Source organism: Pinus tabuliformis, chromosome 1_2, assembly GCF_031772625.1.
Source record: "Pinus tabuliformis cultivar Carrire ecotype Pingquan chromosome 1_2, CPIR1, whole genome shotgun sequence".
NCBI classification, from domain to species: domain Eukaryota; kingdom Viridiplantae; phylum Streptophyta; class Pinopsida; order Pinales; family Pinaceae; genus Pinus; species Pinus tabuliformis.
In genome coordinates, this window is record NC_142298.1 from 562,343,078 (window position 1) to 562,358,360 (window position 15,283).

The window sequence follows — 15,283 nt, forward strand, 5'->3', positions numbered from 1 at the left end:
GAGGGTCTCTCCACGACTCCAAGTCATTCTCGGAAGGCCAAGAATTTGACCTTCCCTAGGGGCTTTGTCAAAATATCAGTGACCTGCTCATCAGTACCAATGTGATGGAGCCTTATTGCTCCTCGTTGTACCATATCCTGTATAAAGTGGTACCTGGTATCTATGTGCTTGGAGCGATCATGAAATACGGGATTCTTTGATAATCGGATCCCACTCTGGTTGTCGCAAAGGATCACGGTGGTATCCAGCACATGTCCAAACAACTCACTGAAGAGCTTCCTCAACCAGACAGCTTCACAAGAGGCCATACTAGCAGCTATGTATTCAGCCTCAGCGGTGCTCAAGGCAATTGATTTCTGCTTCCTGCTCATCCAGGATATCGAAGCAGAACCCAAAGAAAAACAACACCCAGAAGTGCTCTTGCGATCCACCACACTGCCAACCCAATCAGCATCAAAATAACCATGCAGCCTCACATCTCCGGCAGTGTATCTCAGTCCATGAGTGATTGTGCCCCGAAGATATCTCAGAAGATTCTTGGCACCAATCCAATGTATATGATGAGGCTCAACCATATATTGGCTCAACGTATTAACTGCAAAACATATGTCCGGACGGGAGTTCACCAAGAACATTAATGCTCCTATGAGTTGACGATACTCAGAAGCATTTCCTAGTTCTAGTCCGCCAGCACTACTGCATAACTTCTTAAAGTTAAGCTCCATCGAGGTAGTCACAGGCTTGCAGTCCACCATCCCAAATCTTTCCAATATCTTTACAACATATTTTCCTTGAGATAGAAAAATTTCTCCTGGCTGTTGCCAGACCTCCAACCCTAAGAAGTAGATCATCAGCCCTAGGTCCTTCATCTCAAATTCAGAAGCCAACTCCCTCTTACATTTGTGAATGAGAGGGTATGCACCTGTCAGAAAAAGGTCACAACATAAAGTACCAGTATGAGAGGTCAACTTCACTTATAGTGAATCTCAGCTTCATCAAATAGCTATCAATCCTCTCATACCAAGCCCAGGGTGCATGCTTCAAGCCATAGAGAGATTTCTTCAACCTGCATACATGAGATTCTCGATCATGAACCTCAAACCCCTCAGGTTGTTCCACATAGACTGCCTCTTTGATCGAACCATGCAAGAAAGCGGTCTTGACATCCCTCTGATGTAGGTTCCATCCTTGCGAGGCAGCAAGGGCTATGATCGAGCAAATGGTGGTGTATCGGGCAACAAGTGCAAATATCTCATCGTAATCTACACCTTCCTTTTGAGAGAAGCCTCGAGCAACAAAGCGAGCCTTGAAATTTTCTGCACTCCCATCAGCTCCATGCTTGATTTTGTAGAGCCACTTAGAGGTGACAACCGATTTGTCCTGGGGTCTAGGGACCACATCCTAGACATCATTCTTCATAATAGACTCGTATTCTTCATTCATAGCATCCTTCCATACGTGTTGCTTCACGGCTTCTTCAAATGATGAAGGCTCATTTTGAATGATATTACTCGTGATGGTCAAGTATCCTTGATACTTGTTCAGCTTCTTGCTCTCACGGAAGGTCCCCCTTGATGCAATATGTCTCTCGGCATCCTCAAGAGTCTCCCTAAGCCATGAGGGTCTCCTCTTGGAGGAGGAAAGCTCATGAGGGAGTGGATCAATAGGATCCATAGGTTCATCAACATCAGGCATCGTCTCGTCCTCTTTTTCACCCTATTTTTCAATGTCAACTTCTTTGTCCTTCCTTGGGATTGGAAGGTTGTTGATCTTGTTGAGGGCCATATCTTCGTCAAAGGTGACATCGTGACTCATCTCAACTTTCCTTTGACCAGCCACATAAATTCTATAGCCCTTAGAATTTTCGCTATAGCCCACAAAGATTCCTTTCTTCCCTGATGCACCCAATTTGTTTCTTTTCTCTTTCGGCACATGAAAATATACGAGACTTCCAAAAATTCAAAAACGAGAGACATCGGGTTTCTTACCAATGAACATTTCTTCGGGAGTCTTGGAGTCCAATGCTTGATGAGGGCATCCGTTTTGAACATACACGACGGTATTTACAACTTCGGCCCATAGAAACTTCGAAAGCCCTTGATCATGAAGCTTAGCACGAACAATTTCTACAATAGTACGATTCTTCCTTTCAACCACACCATTCTGCTCAGGAGTGTATGGTGTTGTAGTCTCCCTCTTAATGCCAACTTCTCTGCAATAATCATGGAATTCATTTGATTCGTACTCAGTCCCATTATCAGTCCTCAATATCTTGATTCTCTTCTTGGATTGGTTTTCGATCATGGCTTTGAAGTGACGGAACCAGGTGAACACTTCATCCTTCTTTTTCAAGAAGTAGATCCAAGTCTTGCGAGAATAATCATCTGTAAAGGTGAGATAATATAAGTATCCTCCCAAAGAGTTTACGGGCATCATACCAAATATGTTGGAGTGGATCAACTGCAATATATCTGTGGTCTTGCTATTACTTGAGGGGAATGGTCCCCTTGTAAGTTTTCCTTCGGCACATCCCGGACATACACCTTCATGCTCTACTTTGAACTCGGGCATACCTGTCACCATCTGTCTCACATCAGGAAGAGCCTTATAATGAAGATGGGCAAACCTCCGGTGCCATAGTTCAGATTGTAGAGATGTGTTGCAAGACATGGCTCCCAATGGACTTCCTCCAACTTGATACAAAGTGTCAACCCTGAACCCAAGAGTAAAAGCATCTTTAAAATTCCTTTTCCAAACACGTACCTTTCCATCGATGAATGCCACCTTGTATCCTTTGTCTTCCATTGCCGAAATGGACACCAGGTTCTTCTTGAGATCAGGTACATATAGAACTTCTTGTAAATGAATCGTGTTACCTTGATTCAATTGAAGGGTAACATTCCCTACTCCCTTCACGGGATAGGTGGCATCGTCTCCAAGGATAATCTCCAAGTTTGTCTCCTTCTCTATCAGATTAGAGAGAACTTCTTTGTATCCGGTGAAGTGCCTTGAGGCACCACTATCAATTAGCCAATTCCCCAAAGTGTCCAGAGGAGAGGTAGTGGAGAGGGTCGATATAAGATAGTACTCCTTTTGCTTATTGTTAACAACATTTTATTCTTCATACCTGGAGTTCCTTGCTTTCTTGAAGGGTTGACCATTTTCTTGATGTCCCACATTCCTTTTTCGTTTGCCATTGAACTTGCCATTCCTTTGGTTGTTGTTGTTGTTGTTGAAGTTACCCCTGGAATGATTGTGATCATCATTGTGTGATGTGTCCCTTCTATTTGGACACTCCCTTGCATAGTGGCCAAACTTATTGCAAACAAAGCACCTGCCCTTCCTTCCACCCTTGGATCCAGTGTTTCCATTGAAATGACCTTTAGACCCTGCATTATTTCTCCTTTCGGCATGAGCGGAGAAAGCAGTGGGGTTGCAACTATTAGAAGGCATTTCTTACTCCACCATTCTTGTTTCTTCTTGAATGCATCTCGACATTAATTCTTCAAACCCTAGAATTCGATCATTATTGAGAATAGTGGTTCTAAATATATACCACTCGGGTGGGAGTCCTCCAAGGGTAGTGATAGTAAGTTCCCTGTCAGGAATTACCTCTCCAATCGAAAGTAGATCATTCTTGATCTCAGTGATCCTTAAGAAGTAGGATTGAATATCCTCGTCCTTGCCCTTCTTAATATTCTTCAACTTATTTTTGAGAAATAAAATTTGATTTGCATCACTAACCTTGAACATGTTGACCAACCTGTTGTAGATCTCCTTGGAGGTGTTCAAATCGGAAATGTAGGCCACCGGACGCTTGTCAATGGAATCTCTGATAATCTTCTTTGCTTTGACTTCAGCTTTATTGTACTTGGTTTTCGTAGCAGCCGGTGCATTTGAAGGAGGCTCAGGGATTTTACCCTTCACATAATCCAACACTTCTTGTTCTTCCAAGGTCAGATCAAAGGACATCTTCGATCCATGATAGTCAGACTTTTCACGGAGCTTGTCTTCAGTCGGGAAGTGGGATGAGGAACCCAAAGCCTTTTGTCCTTGTACAACTGTCTTCGGTGATTTCTCTTTCACTCTTGCTTGGGCTTTGTCTTCACCTCAACTCTGATACCATGTTAATTTTTGGTATGTTCTATGCTTAAGAGCAATTTACTTCAATTTCTTTATTAGCCCAATATCAATATCCAATTTAGCAATCACATCAGCATGATAGTAAAACACAAATAGAACATAAACATAAACAGTAGAAGACAAGCCAAGACAAGAGGACACAAGATGTGGCACCATTCAGGGACAAACCCCAATGTGGGGAAACCCTTGATCAATTCTTCTTATATTCTTCAATAGTTCAGCAGAGAGAGAGATAGTACAAATTTACAAACCTGATAATTTATGACAGCAGCAGAAAAAGCCCTAACTAGAAAAGTCAACGCTGGTCAAACAGGGCAGAATTCTTCCACTAAGCAGCTTGGTCAAACCCAGTCAACTTTGGCCTCCAACAGCAAACCCAAACAGTCCAAAACAATCCAAAAATGTCCAATCAAATCTGGTCAACAGAAGTCAACCCTGCGGCCAGCCTTAGGACAGTCAACGCTGGTCAACGCAGGGGTCAAACAGCCTCGGAATTCGCACCCAGAATTGCGGCCTGCCCAAACAGAATTTCCTCACTCAAATCCGCAGTCAATGCTGGTCAATGCAGCCCTAGAAAGCCTCCCTGCAGCTTGGTCAACGCTGATCAATGCTGGTCAACGCAGTCAACAGAAAACGTCCTCCTTCCTTCGCACGTGAGAGAAAGCTGTCAGATTTGCGTACCCAATCAAGTGAGGAGAGAGAGATGTGATGAGATGAGATGATGAAAGAATGACTTGAGGTCTTCTCCTTTTATATGCGATGTTGATGATCAGTTGGGGGTTAAAATACCTGTTTTGCTTGCTGGCCGACCTTGACAATTTGTCCATAATACATATAAATTCATATCCATTTTTACAAGTCGGAATCGGATGATCTTTAGATCAATCCTACACCTCTCAGAAAGAGGAATCCAAGAAAAATATCAGCTGCCATAAATAAGATGACCCATGAGGAGTTTGGCCCTAGTTGCCAATTTTAGCACAAGATCAACTTCAGCACTAAGCTTAGTATTTGGTTCAATTTTGGCCCTAGGATAAGCAAGAAGGTCAATGTTAGAAGCATTAAGATTATACTCTAAACCTTCAACTTTAGCTTCATCTAAGGTTTTTGGCTTCTTATCTCTCAGAGCATATGACATATGTCCAGGAAGTGCTTTAATGAACCTATCAAAGATAGTCTCATCAGTTGGCTTCTACATGCTAGGAACTTCCCTGAGTAGATTATCAAACCATTGTATAAATTCTCTTATGTTTTTCATTATCAGTTTTCTTAGCATCCTGGTACTCATCAAGAAGCATAATGCCTTCTTTAACTGTGGCCCATCTTTTGTCGAAGGCTTGGTGAAAGGTATCCCAATCAGTAAGACTACCTGGAGGCAAACTAAGGTACCAATCCTTAGCACTTCCTTCTAAGGTCAAGGAAAAAAGAATCATTACCACATCTTCATCTGTGACTAGCCTAACACTAACAGCCCAATAGAACTCATGCATATATTTTTCTGCAGTAAGAGCATTAGTGCCACTGAATTTGGGTAACCAATCCTCATACTTTTCAGGCAGTAAATGCAGAGCATCAGAGAATTTACTCACATCCAATGCCTTAAATGTTGCAATGAGCCAAGGTTTGTTCATGGTGTTAGGGGTAGTGTGATCCATGAATAAGCTTCTAACCACGGAGGTCTTTGGAAGCACGAGAGATCTAGTAGTTGAAATGGAAGCTAAAGGAAGCAAAGCACCAAGTATGGCACATGCACGCGCTAGTTGTGCAGCTCAGCCAACTCGTGCTTCTGCTAGGCCTAGTACTGCTACTAAGGGTAAAATTGTGAGCTTTATCAATATTTCAAAATTCCAAATGAATAGCCAATATGTAGGGCGCTGTTTTTGGTTGCCGTTGTCCTTCCCCTTACTGAAGAGGACAACATAGACATTTCCATCAACGTGTATGTTTCCTGCTACTCATAGCTCATCTGTGGTTGCACAGCTGCTTTAAAAAGTCAGAGTTACATACAATCTTCAGACAAGGGGAAGTCTAACAAGTGGATGAGTGTGTGTCTATATATATGTATGTTTCTTGCTACTCATTGTTCATCTGTAGTTGCACAGCTGCTCTAAAGAGTCAGAGTTACATACAATCTTCAGACAAGTGAATGTGTGTGTCTATATATGTATATGCATTCGAAAACATGAGGTGATGGATCATCCCGTGGGATGTGCCTGAACATTTATAATTCTGAGCATGATTTTGAATGTGGCTGGGGAAGCCTTTAATATCTTGTATGGTGTATCATTTTGTGCCCATGGCCAATGATTACATTGTTGTAGTAAAATTTCGTGGAGGATTTTGTTTTAATTCCCCACCTTGGTCTTTGGACTCCAGTATTTCACGAGGTCGGAACTTGGTATATAAATGTACTTTTGGGGTTTGCTGATTGTGGATGAAACACATTAGATGATAGGCTAGCGGGTTGAGATGAAGGGGCCCGGCTTCTGCAGCAGTGGTTGTGCCATGTGCCTGAGCATTTATGACTCTGACCATGATTTCGTTAAGCTCCTCAGGGCAGCCTTTGGTATCTTGTATGTTGTATCATTTTGTGCCCAGGGCCAATGATTACATTGTTTTATTATAATTTGGTAGAAGATTTTGTTTTAATGCCACACCTTGGTTATTGGAGTTCAGTATTTCAAGAGGTTGGTATATTAATACCCCCATATGATTCTATAGGAGTGACCTTTCCTGTGACCTTTTTCTTTTTAATATTGCTATATGTACCTATTGTTAAATTAATAGAAAATTCAGAAGCATGTCTACAAAAAAAAACATAAAAAGAAAAAAGAAAGATCAAATGGCCCTCTGTCCTCAGAGATCCCTGGTGCTACGACAAATCTGTCTGAAGTGTCTAACAGGTAATCAGGATGTTCCCTTTTCACTTCCTGCCATAAAAGGGATCTGCCAAAATGTTTGAACATTTACCAAGATAAATGATTGAAAGAACTGACAATTTCTGGACTTTTTGACCGTATAACCATTGAAAGTTCAATTCATCTGATTACCTTAAAGCATTGTAAAAAGGTAGATATAGAAGCTAGATCTGATGCAATGGCGCTACTTGCATGGCTAAGAAGGGGAAGACAGGCTGTTATGTACACTAAGAAAGGGGGATGATTGCATCCCTTCTAGTGGTTTTAAAAAAGAAAAGTTAAAGGAATTGCAAGAATATTTAAGCTAGAAATAAAATTAAAAAAAAAAAAATGAAATGCCCTTCTTGGAAAATAAAATTGGTAAAAGTTGCTAACCTTTGCAAGCTCCTCCCGTAGCCTGTTCTTCCTGTCTTCTTCAGATTCCTCGATGGAAGGAGTTTCAGCCCTTCCCTCGCCCTCCTGCAATTTCTCTGCCTCCTTAATCAAGTCTCTCATGTCTTCTAAATCCTTCATTTTATCTCGGGTTTCTTTCCTTTCCCAGAAGCTCATGTTCTCATCGCCATCCTCACTGTCATCGCCATTTTCATTCTCACCCTCATTCTTATACTCAGAGTCCTCAGAGGTCGAGTCTCCAGAACCTTTCGCACCGGCCCTCAATCCCAGTTTTCTTCCTGTAATCTGAACACTATACAAACACCTGTTGAGCTTGAAATCTGCCTGCCTGATTCCCAAACATAAAGATTTATTATTTCTCCCAATCCATAGAGTTTTACCCAGCAAGGAAATATTTGCCATGGGCACTGGATTGCTATGGCAATATGAGGTTGTAACAGCCATTATTGAAGGACCCAATACACAGATACAGAAAGAAAACACTGAAGTTCTGTTATCTGAACAGAATATTGCGCAATTCTGAGTTGTTTACCATACCAGTTCTCGAATGAAACACAAGGTATAAAGACGGGGATTTACACGCAACTAGGCCTGTAATTTTCGTAGGCAAACAGGTTTAAAGATCTCTAAAATACCCGTGGGACTGTTTTCTGTCGATGTGTGCTAAAATTGTTTCAGAGCTCCACATGGTGGAGAGCATGGCATTCATACCCAAGGGAAGCTATGATGGAAGCCTGACCCTTCGAATTTAGAAATTTTCAGATATAGTTATAATTGAGCTTTAGTTTTTAATCCACTGTCGAATAATTTTTATGGTAGCTAGCTCTACCAATGTTTTATTGCAGAAACGTCAAATGTTCAGGTGAAATCTAATTTGTGTAATATTTTATTTTATTAATATGAATATTTCTCATTTAAATCTAAAACATAAAATTTAAACAATTTTATTTGAAAAAATCATAGATATGAGAATTTATTTACTTTATTTTTAAATGTTTAAAATACATAAATAAATTTATTTATTTGAATTTTTTTTAAACTTGGTAGTACTTTCTTTATTAATATGCTCCGGCCACTAACATGTTTTTAACAGAAGTTACAAGTGGCATCAATTTGCTCGTATGAAACCAGGTTGGCCACCTATTTGCGTTAAATGATGTCCAAAATTTAAATAAGTCTTTCTCCACCATCCATGCAACATTTGTTGTTTTATCTATTATAAACAACAACTTAGGAAAGTAAAGGCTAATCGACATATAACAAAATTCTGACTAGAAACCTGTTTCACTCGTCCGAGGAATCCACCAAGGTTGGGGCTTTCGCACTGGACCCCGGCATCTCGCTTCTCTTCATATCCTGTAGACTTTGCTCTATCATGCTCAGTGCTAAATTGTTTTTGTATACTTGTATCTGAACTGTAGCAATCTCTCTGTGGAGATCCTTCATGTTGGGCTCCTTTGTTTTGGCGTCCTCATGTACCTCCTGTTCCTTGTTTAAAGCCATAGCTCGGGCTATTATGTTCTTCATAACCCAGTATTGTTGTATTGTTTACCGAAAAAAAGTATGGCGACTGCAGGTATTCCCCGAGTCTTTCACCATAGCTTCCCACTCTTTTGTTTGGTTGGTTATGTTGTCATTAAGTTCCCTCTCCCATCCTGTTATTTGAGCTCTTACCTCTGGCGGGTTGCCAACCATGTATGCGCTAATGAAAGTCTGCATGTGCTCCTTTCTCAACTTTCTGTCTTTTTTGCTATGACCTTTGTTGGAGGTTGCTTCCCCCCCCTCCCCGTGGTCCTTTTCCCTGCCTTCCCAATTCCTCTAGTGCCTCTTTTAGCCGCCTCTTTTCCCTCTTTAGCCATGTTATCTTTTTCTCAGCTTCATTGTTCTTCGTCTGAACCGCTCTCCACAGCCGAGTTTCTCGCTCAAGCGCAATGTGTGGTTCGAACCTCCAAGTTGTGTAGCACCCTGGCTATTTTAATACCTAAAACAATAACATAAGAAATTTCATTATCAGTCTGGATACATTTACGCAAATTGATCATAATTTTCTTTGCTCCAGACTTGGCCACTCACTCTAGTCCTGGCGACTTGGGTTTGCCCTCCTTCTCCCTCAGTTTCCCCCCTGACTGCTCTTGAAATAACAGGCTTCGGCCTCTCGGTTCCTCTCCTCTCTGTTTACTCCCTCCCCAGCAACCCAGAGCATGCGGGTCATCCTGTGCAATTCTACAGGAGTCCCTAATTTGGGTTCCCTTATCCATATTCAGGGTCACAATTGAGTTTCCTGTCTAGGACTCTCTCCTCTCAGGTATCCTCGCCCAATTTTTGCCCCTGATTATCCCCTGAGTCCCGCTTCTGACATTCTAGTTTGGGTTCGTATCGAGCTAGGCTAGCCATAGCCTTGCTGCTTTGGTCGTTGCGATACCGGCCTCTATGTCTCTGATAAATGTTTTTTCTTTTCCATGCCTTAGGTGCACCTGGGCGGGACTGCAATCTTGCTACGCTCTCCATTAAGGGAATCCCAATTGTCATCCCAACTTACCTCGTTCCCTCTCTTCTCATCTACCTTGAGATACCTTATAACTTCCCCGTATCCCCTGGCTCCATTAACATTCTAAGCCAGGTTAAATTCCCAAGAGCCCTAAGTCTCGACTCATTCTGAGTCGTGGCTTCCCCTAGCCCCCTCCCCTAAATCCTTTAAATTAGTCATTTCTTCATTTCTATCAGGTAAGGCAACCGAAGTAACATACCATTGATTTGCATCGAGAACTGTTGTCCTCCCGATGTCCTTCAACCTGCGTCCACCACCTTCCGCTTCTCGTTCCTTCACCTTCTCCCTTTGCATGCAGTTATCTCCTCTCCCGTCTACCTTTGCCTCTTGTTGTTTTGTCCAACTACCCCACCTTTCTTCCGTCCAGCCTCCCACATGCCCTCTTCCTCCTCCCGCCGCCCATTCTTTCCTTCCTTTTCCTCGGAATGATGTTCCTCTGACTCTTCCATCATTGTTTGTCATTACTTCCCTCATGCCTCCGGCTGCTCCTATTGTCGGTTTCTTTCTACTATCGTGCCACTTGTCAACATTGTTCTGCCCGCCCTCTCGCTTGCCCCCAAGCCTGCGTCGCTCCCTTCTGTCCTCAGCCACACTTGTCCTTTCTCGATGCCATCCTCTTCCCCCGCCCTGTCCTACTCGTTGTGCTTCTTGCGTCTCATCCTCCCACATCCCAATGTCCCCTCTGTCCTCGGGCCCATGTGGTTGGCATCTGACGCCTCTACCTCCCATCCCCTATGGCCCACCTCGCCTTCCTTGTCACGCCCTGATCGGGGGTTATTTATTTGAAATTTAAAAGTTAAAAATATCAATAATTAGTATGTATTTATTTAAATTTTTTTAATTTTTAAAAGATATATATTTATTTGAAGTTTATAAAGTTATGTAATAGAAAAAAATATAATTTATTATGTTGGAATGTGTGTTTTAAAGAGAGATATGAAAAGATTAATGGGAGTTGAAATCTTTAGAGAAAAAGTGACCTTGAATACACCTTCAAAATTGGGATGGCTCGTTAGAAATTTAGAGTGGTTTGTATGTGTTGTAAAACTTTTGATATTTTAAATCCATGATATGTAGAGTGAAATGATTATAAATGAGGATATTTTATGGATTTTTTTATGTTGTTTAATAGGAAAACAAAATTAATGGAGATTTCAAAAGTATATTGTATTTATTTGTATATTAAAGTATTTCTTTTAAAATTGAAATTTGTACTTAAAAAACAATTTCCAATAATTGATGGCTTTAAAGTTGGTATGAAACTTGTATAAGAATATTGTCTAACTTATTTATAAATTTTGAAGACTCAACGTAGGTTATTCAATGGGTCTATGAAAATTGCACTCATGAATTTTACATTATAAGTATTGTATGATGAAGTTCTAAATTTACTAACATCTTTCTCATATGCATCAATGTCTCCATTTACAAGGACAAGAAAAATGTTGAAGATGGGCTCTCAAAAGTTGAAGTCAGAATAAAACAGAGAAACTAAATTGTTTTAGTAAAGCTATAATGAACATATTACAAAATATAATGATAAATTATAGACCTAATCGTAACCATTATAATTTTGATCTCAGATTTTGTATAATGAAAGACTTTCACAGTATATAGATAGAAAAATAATGTACAACTTGAATGAGCCTAATGGTTAAGAACATGTTCTTCCTCGTAAGAGGTAATAAAATAGACATAAATACAACATATAAAATGTTTTAAAACATCAAAGGACAACAGCTTGATTGGTACCGAGCAGGTTTAATCCCCCTTCCACCTAGGTTTTATTATCCAGAGACACGTTAACCTATGTGGCAAAAAATTGAACATGTTGAAATCTTGACGAGTAATTCCAATAAACCCAAAGGGACAAGAAAATTTGAATATCTTGATATTGAGGTGAATAGCGGCAATCATGATTCAATCATGAGTCTTGCCTAGAAAAATCCTTTGAAGTTACTGATTCACTAGTTACTGTTATGTGTGTGTGTGTGTGTGTGTGTGTGTGTGTGTGTGTGTGTGTGTGTGTTAAAACATTTACACATATCATAGACATTAAACAATATATTTTTGTTATATTAGTAAAAACACTGATTTTTCCTATTAATAACCAAAGATCGTAATGCTTTTGCTTGGAAAAACTAATCTAATGGATGGAGCTCTGAAGGCTCCTGGGATGATTAGGATTTTGCCCTAGCTAGTTGATCCATGCTCAAATTGCACAGATTTCCCCATTAATCTTTGTTGTGTGGCTCTAGCATCCTCAACAATGGCATATCTTCATGATTCAATGAAGAAGACATCATCTTTTGCAGGAATGGTAGTTGGTTCAGCAAGCTCTTCCTCTGAGACAGCTCAAGCCACAGTTTCATATAGTGCCATGTTGAAATCTGGATCTGTTCTTCTAGTAGTTCAAGAAGCTCCTTCCTTTAATGTTCCTTTGGATGAGGAAGCCTTTAGTTGTGAAAGAAAATTTTCAGATCAAGGTTTGGGCTGTAGATTTAATGGTTTTTGGTCGTGGTTAGTTTATCTCCACAAGTGGATTTCTAATTCATGGAAACCTCTTTTGACTAATGAACTGAATATTTACCCTCTAGATCAAGGTTTTTTTTGCTGTTGTTTTTTATAATATAAAGGATAAGAAGACTATTCGTGAATTTGATCCTTGGTTCTAGGGTATTGTTGATCTCTTCATGCAACCCTGGTCTCCCACCTTTGATATAATTACGACATCAATCTCCATAACTATAGTATGGGTAAGGCTTCTGAACCTTCCCCTGTATCTTTGGAATCTCCCATCGCTACCCTCCATTGGAAATACATTAAGGAAGTTCTATTGTCACAACTGAAAAATTGAAAATTTGTATAAGGCCATTTATGCTTGAATATGTGTGGAGATGGATTTTAATAAGGGTTTCCCTGCCGAGATAAATCTGACAACTCCAGGCTATGTATGGGTTCATAAGCTTGATTATGAAAATGTTTCATTTCAATGTTGAGCATCTTATGAAACAAGGCATGTAATCAAAAATTACCCCAAGCATTTGCAGAATAATAGAGTCCAAAAAAATAATTGGAGGCCCAAATGGTGGGAAGGAGATCAAAGCGAACATTATAAGGTGTACAAAGAAGAAGAGACTCAAGGTAAGAAAGAAGCAAAAGACAAAAAGGAAGAATTTATTGTCAAAGAAAATTCATAGAAGGAAATAAAATTCAGGCAAGAAGAAGTGCATGTGAATGAGGACCCTTCGATTTCAACACTAGTGGAAATGCAGCAAATGCTCGTGAAAGCCAAATCCCCCTTTGAATCCTCAAGGAATAAAAATGGAAAAAGTAATTTCTTGGGAAAATTAGACCGATGAGGAAGAACCTAAAGACAACAACGCTCACTCATTGAAGGATGACCCACTGAATGTAGCAGAAAACAAAAGTTGAATGCAAGTGGGGGAAGAAGGGCAAAAATATTTCCCCAAGGAAAACATGAAGCGAGTCAAAATCAAATTAAAAAGTAGTGAAAATGGAACATAAATGTATTTGGATCTTAGGAGCATTTTGGGAAAAAAATAGTTGGAAAGGAACTGAATTTTTTATCATGGCGTATTCACTTGAGGGATTAGATTGAGCCGCTGAGCTCAATCTCAAACCCGCAAGGAAATTGGTAACTTTGAAGAAATGTATCGATTTTAGGTTAGATCCTAACTTTATATTTTAATACAACTCTCGTACCCATTTCATATATATATATATATATATATATATATATATATATATATATATATATATATATATATATATATATATATATATATATATATATATTCCTGCCCATGGGACGTGGAATAGATGGTGGCATGGTGTTTTGCTAAGCCACTCCGTGGTGTAAAGATCACCAGTTCGAAACTCCTTGGGTAAAAATCTAGCCATGCTAAGGGTTGGTGTGGCTGAGCCTAAGTGTGATCCATGGGTGATTTTGACAGCTTAGATGCCCCTAGGTCATGGCTATTCAAGTCACAGGTTAGTCGTGACATAAACTAGCAAACAAAAAAAAAATATTGATTTTTCCCATTGATAAAAAAAATAATTTATTGTGAAGAAAATTTCCAGATGGAAATGTGTATAGGATTAATCGATTTTTCCTTTGACTTTGAATTTAACCTATTTATTTAAATTAAAAAACTTATTTTTAATTTAAAATATTTTATTATTATCAAAAATCTTCTTATAACCCGCTCCTCTCGCCCCCTCCCCCAATTTTTTACTTAACCCTTAACAATTCTTTTAAATTTGATTATTTTTCCTAATGGCTAAATAATTGATTTCTTTTCTATTTAAGGTTGGCCAACACTTGCATGTTTATCATTCAATATTCTCTAGTCCCTAATGTTTATCATTCAATATTCTCTAGTTCCTCATGATGGGTGGAGTGTCCTCCTGAAATGTTATTTCATTTATGCTTTATATTTGGACAACATATTGATCCTATACACAACTCCATTCGGAAATTTTCTTCAAATATGAAAAATTGTGAAAATCTTCATTATATTAATATTTATTGTACCAAAAGGCACTCTACAACCTAGTAGAGGAGAGATGATGTTCTTCCATAATGTTACACTAAAAAACAAAATAGTATCGACATTTAAAAAATTAATATATATCTATATATCTATATATATATATATATATATATATATATATATATATATATATATATATATATATATATATATATATTAGGTTTTGAAGCATAGATGAGTGGAACCCCCCCCACACGCACATGTGTGTGTGTGTGTGGGTTCCACTCATCTATGCTTCAAAACCTAAATTCCCCCAATCAATAAAGATTAAGTATTTTCTTGTTATTAATATTTATGTTCAATATTGAACATAAATATTAATAACAAGAAAATACTTAATCTTTATTGATCGGGGGAATTTTAGGTTTTGAAGCATAAATGGGTGGAACTGATCAAGGGTGCAAGCGGCTAGGGTTACCTAGCCATAATGGCTCCTCTCGGCTTGTTGCAAATCAGTGCAATGGATTTCATAAATTTGAGGTTTGTGGTGGTTGTGTGCAGAGGTCTTTGTGGTAGATCAGGAGTTTGATATTGGGTTTCAAAGCAGGGTTGCGAGGGAGTGCCCCCCCACCCCCGAAGCATGCTCATCTTGGGAGCAGATCTGGAGTGTGCTCCCTTAAAAAAAAAATCACTCCCTACCTTTACGAGAGCGAAAGAGGGAGCGATTGAGGAGTGATTGCTCTTGTACCGCTCCTGCTCGTTCT

At 39.5% G+C, this 15,283-nt stretch overlaps 1 protein-coding gene across 2 annotated transcripts in view; it reads right to left on the reverse strand.

Annotated features, from left to right (window-relative positions):
* LOC149206840 (Tetratricopeptide repeat (TPR)-like superfamily protein) overlaps nucleotides 1–8,298 on the reverse strand; it is a 126,036-nt gene extending 117,738 nt beyond the window's left edge. Inside the window, exon 1 of one of the 2 annotated variants that reach the window (XM_089395601.1) lies at nucleotides 7,437–8,298. In XM_089395601.1, coding sequence (XP_089251727.1) covers nucleotides 7,437–7,898 — 462 coding nt within the window. In that variant the 5' untranslated portion in view covers nucleotides 7,899–8,298. The remainder of the gene's footprint in view (nucleotides 1–7,436) is intronic. The other variant, XM_089395600.1, reaches the window with a different exon arrangement.
* Nucleotides 8,299–15,283: the final 6,985 nt, after the last annotated feature.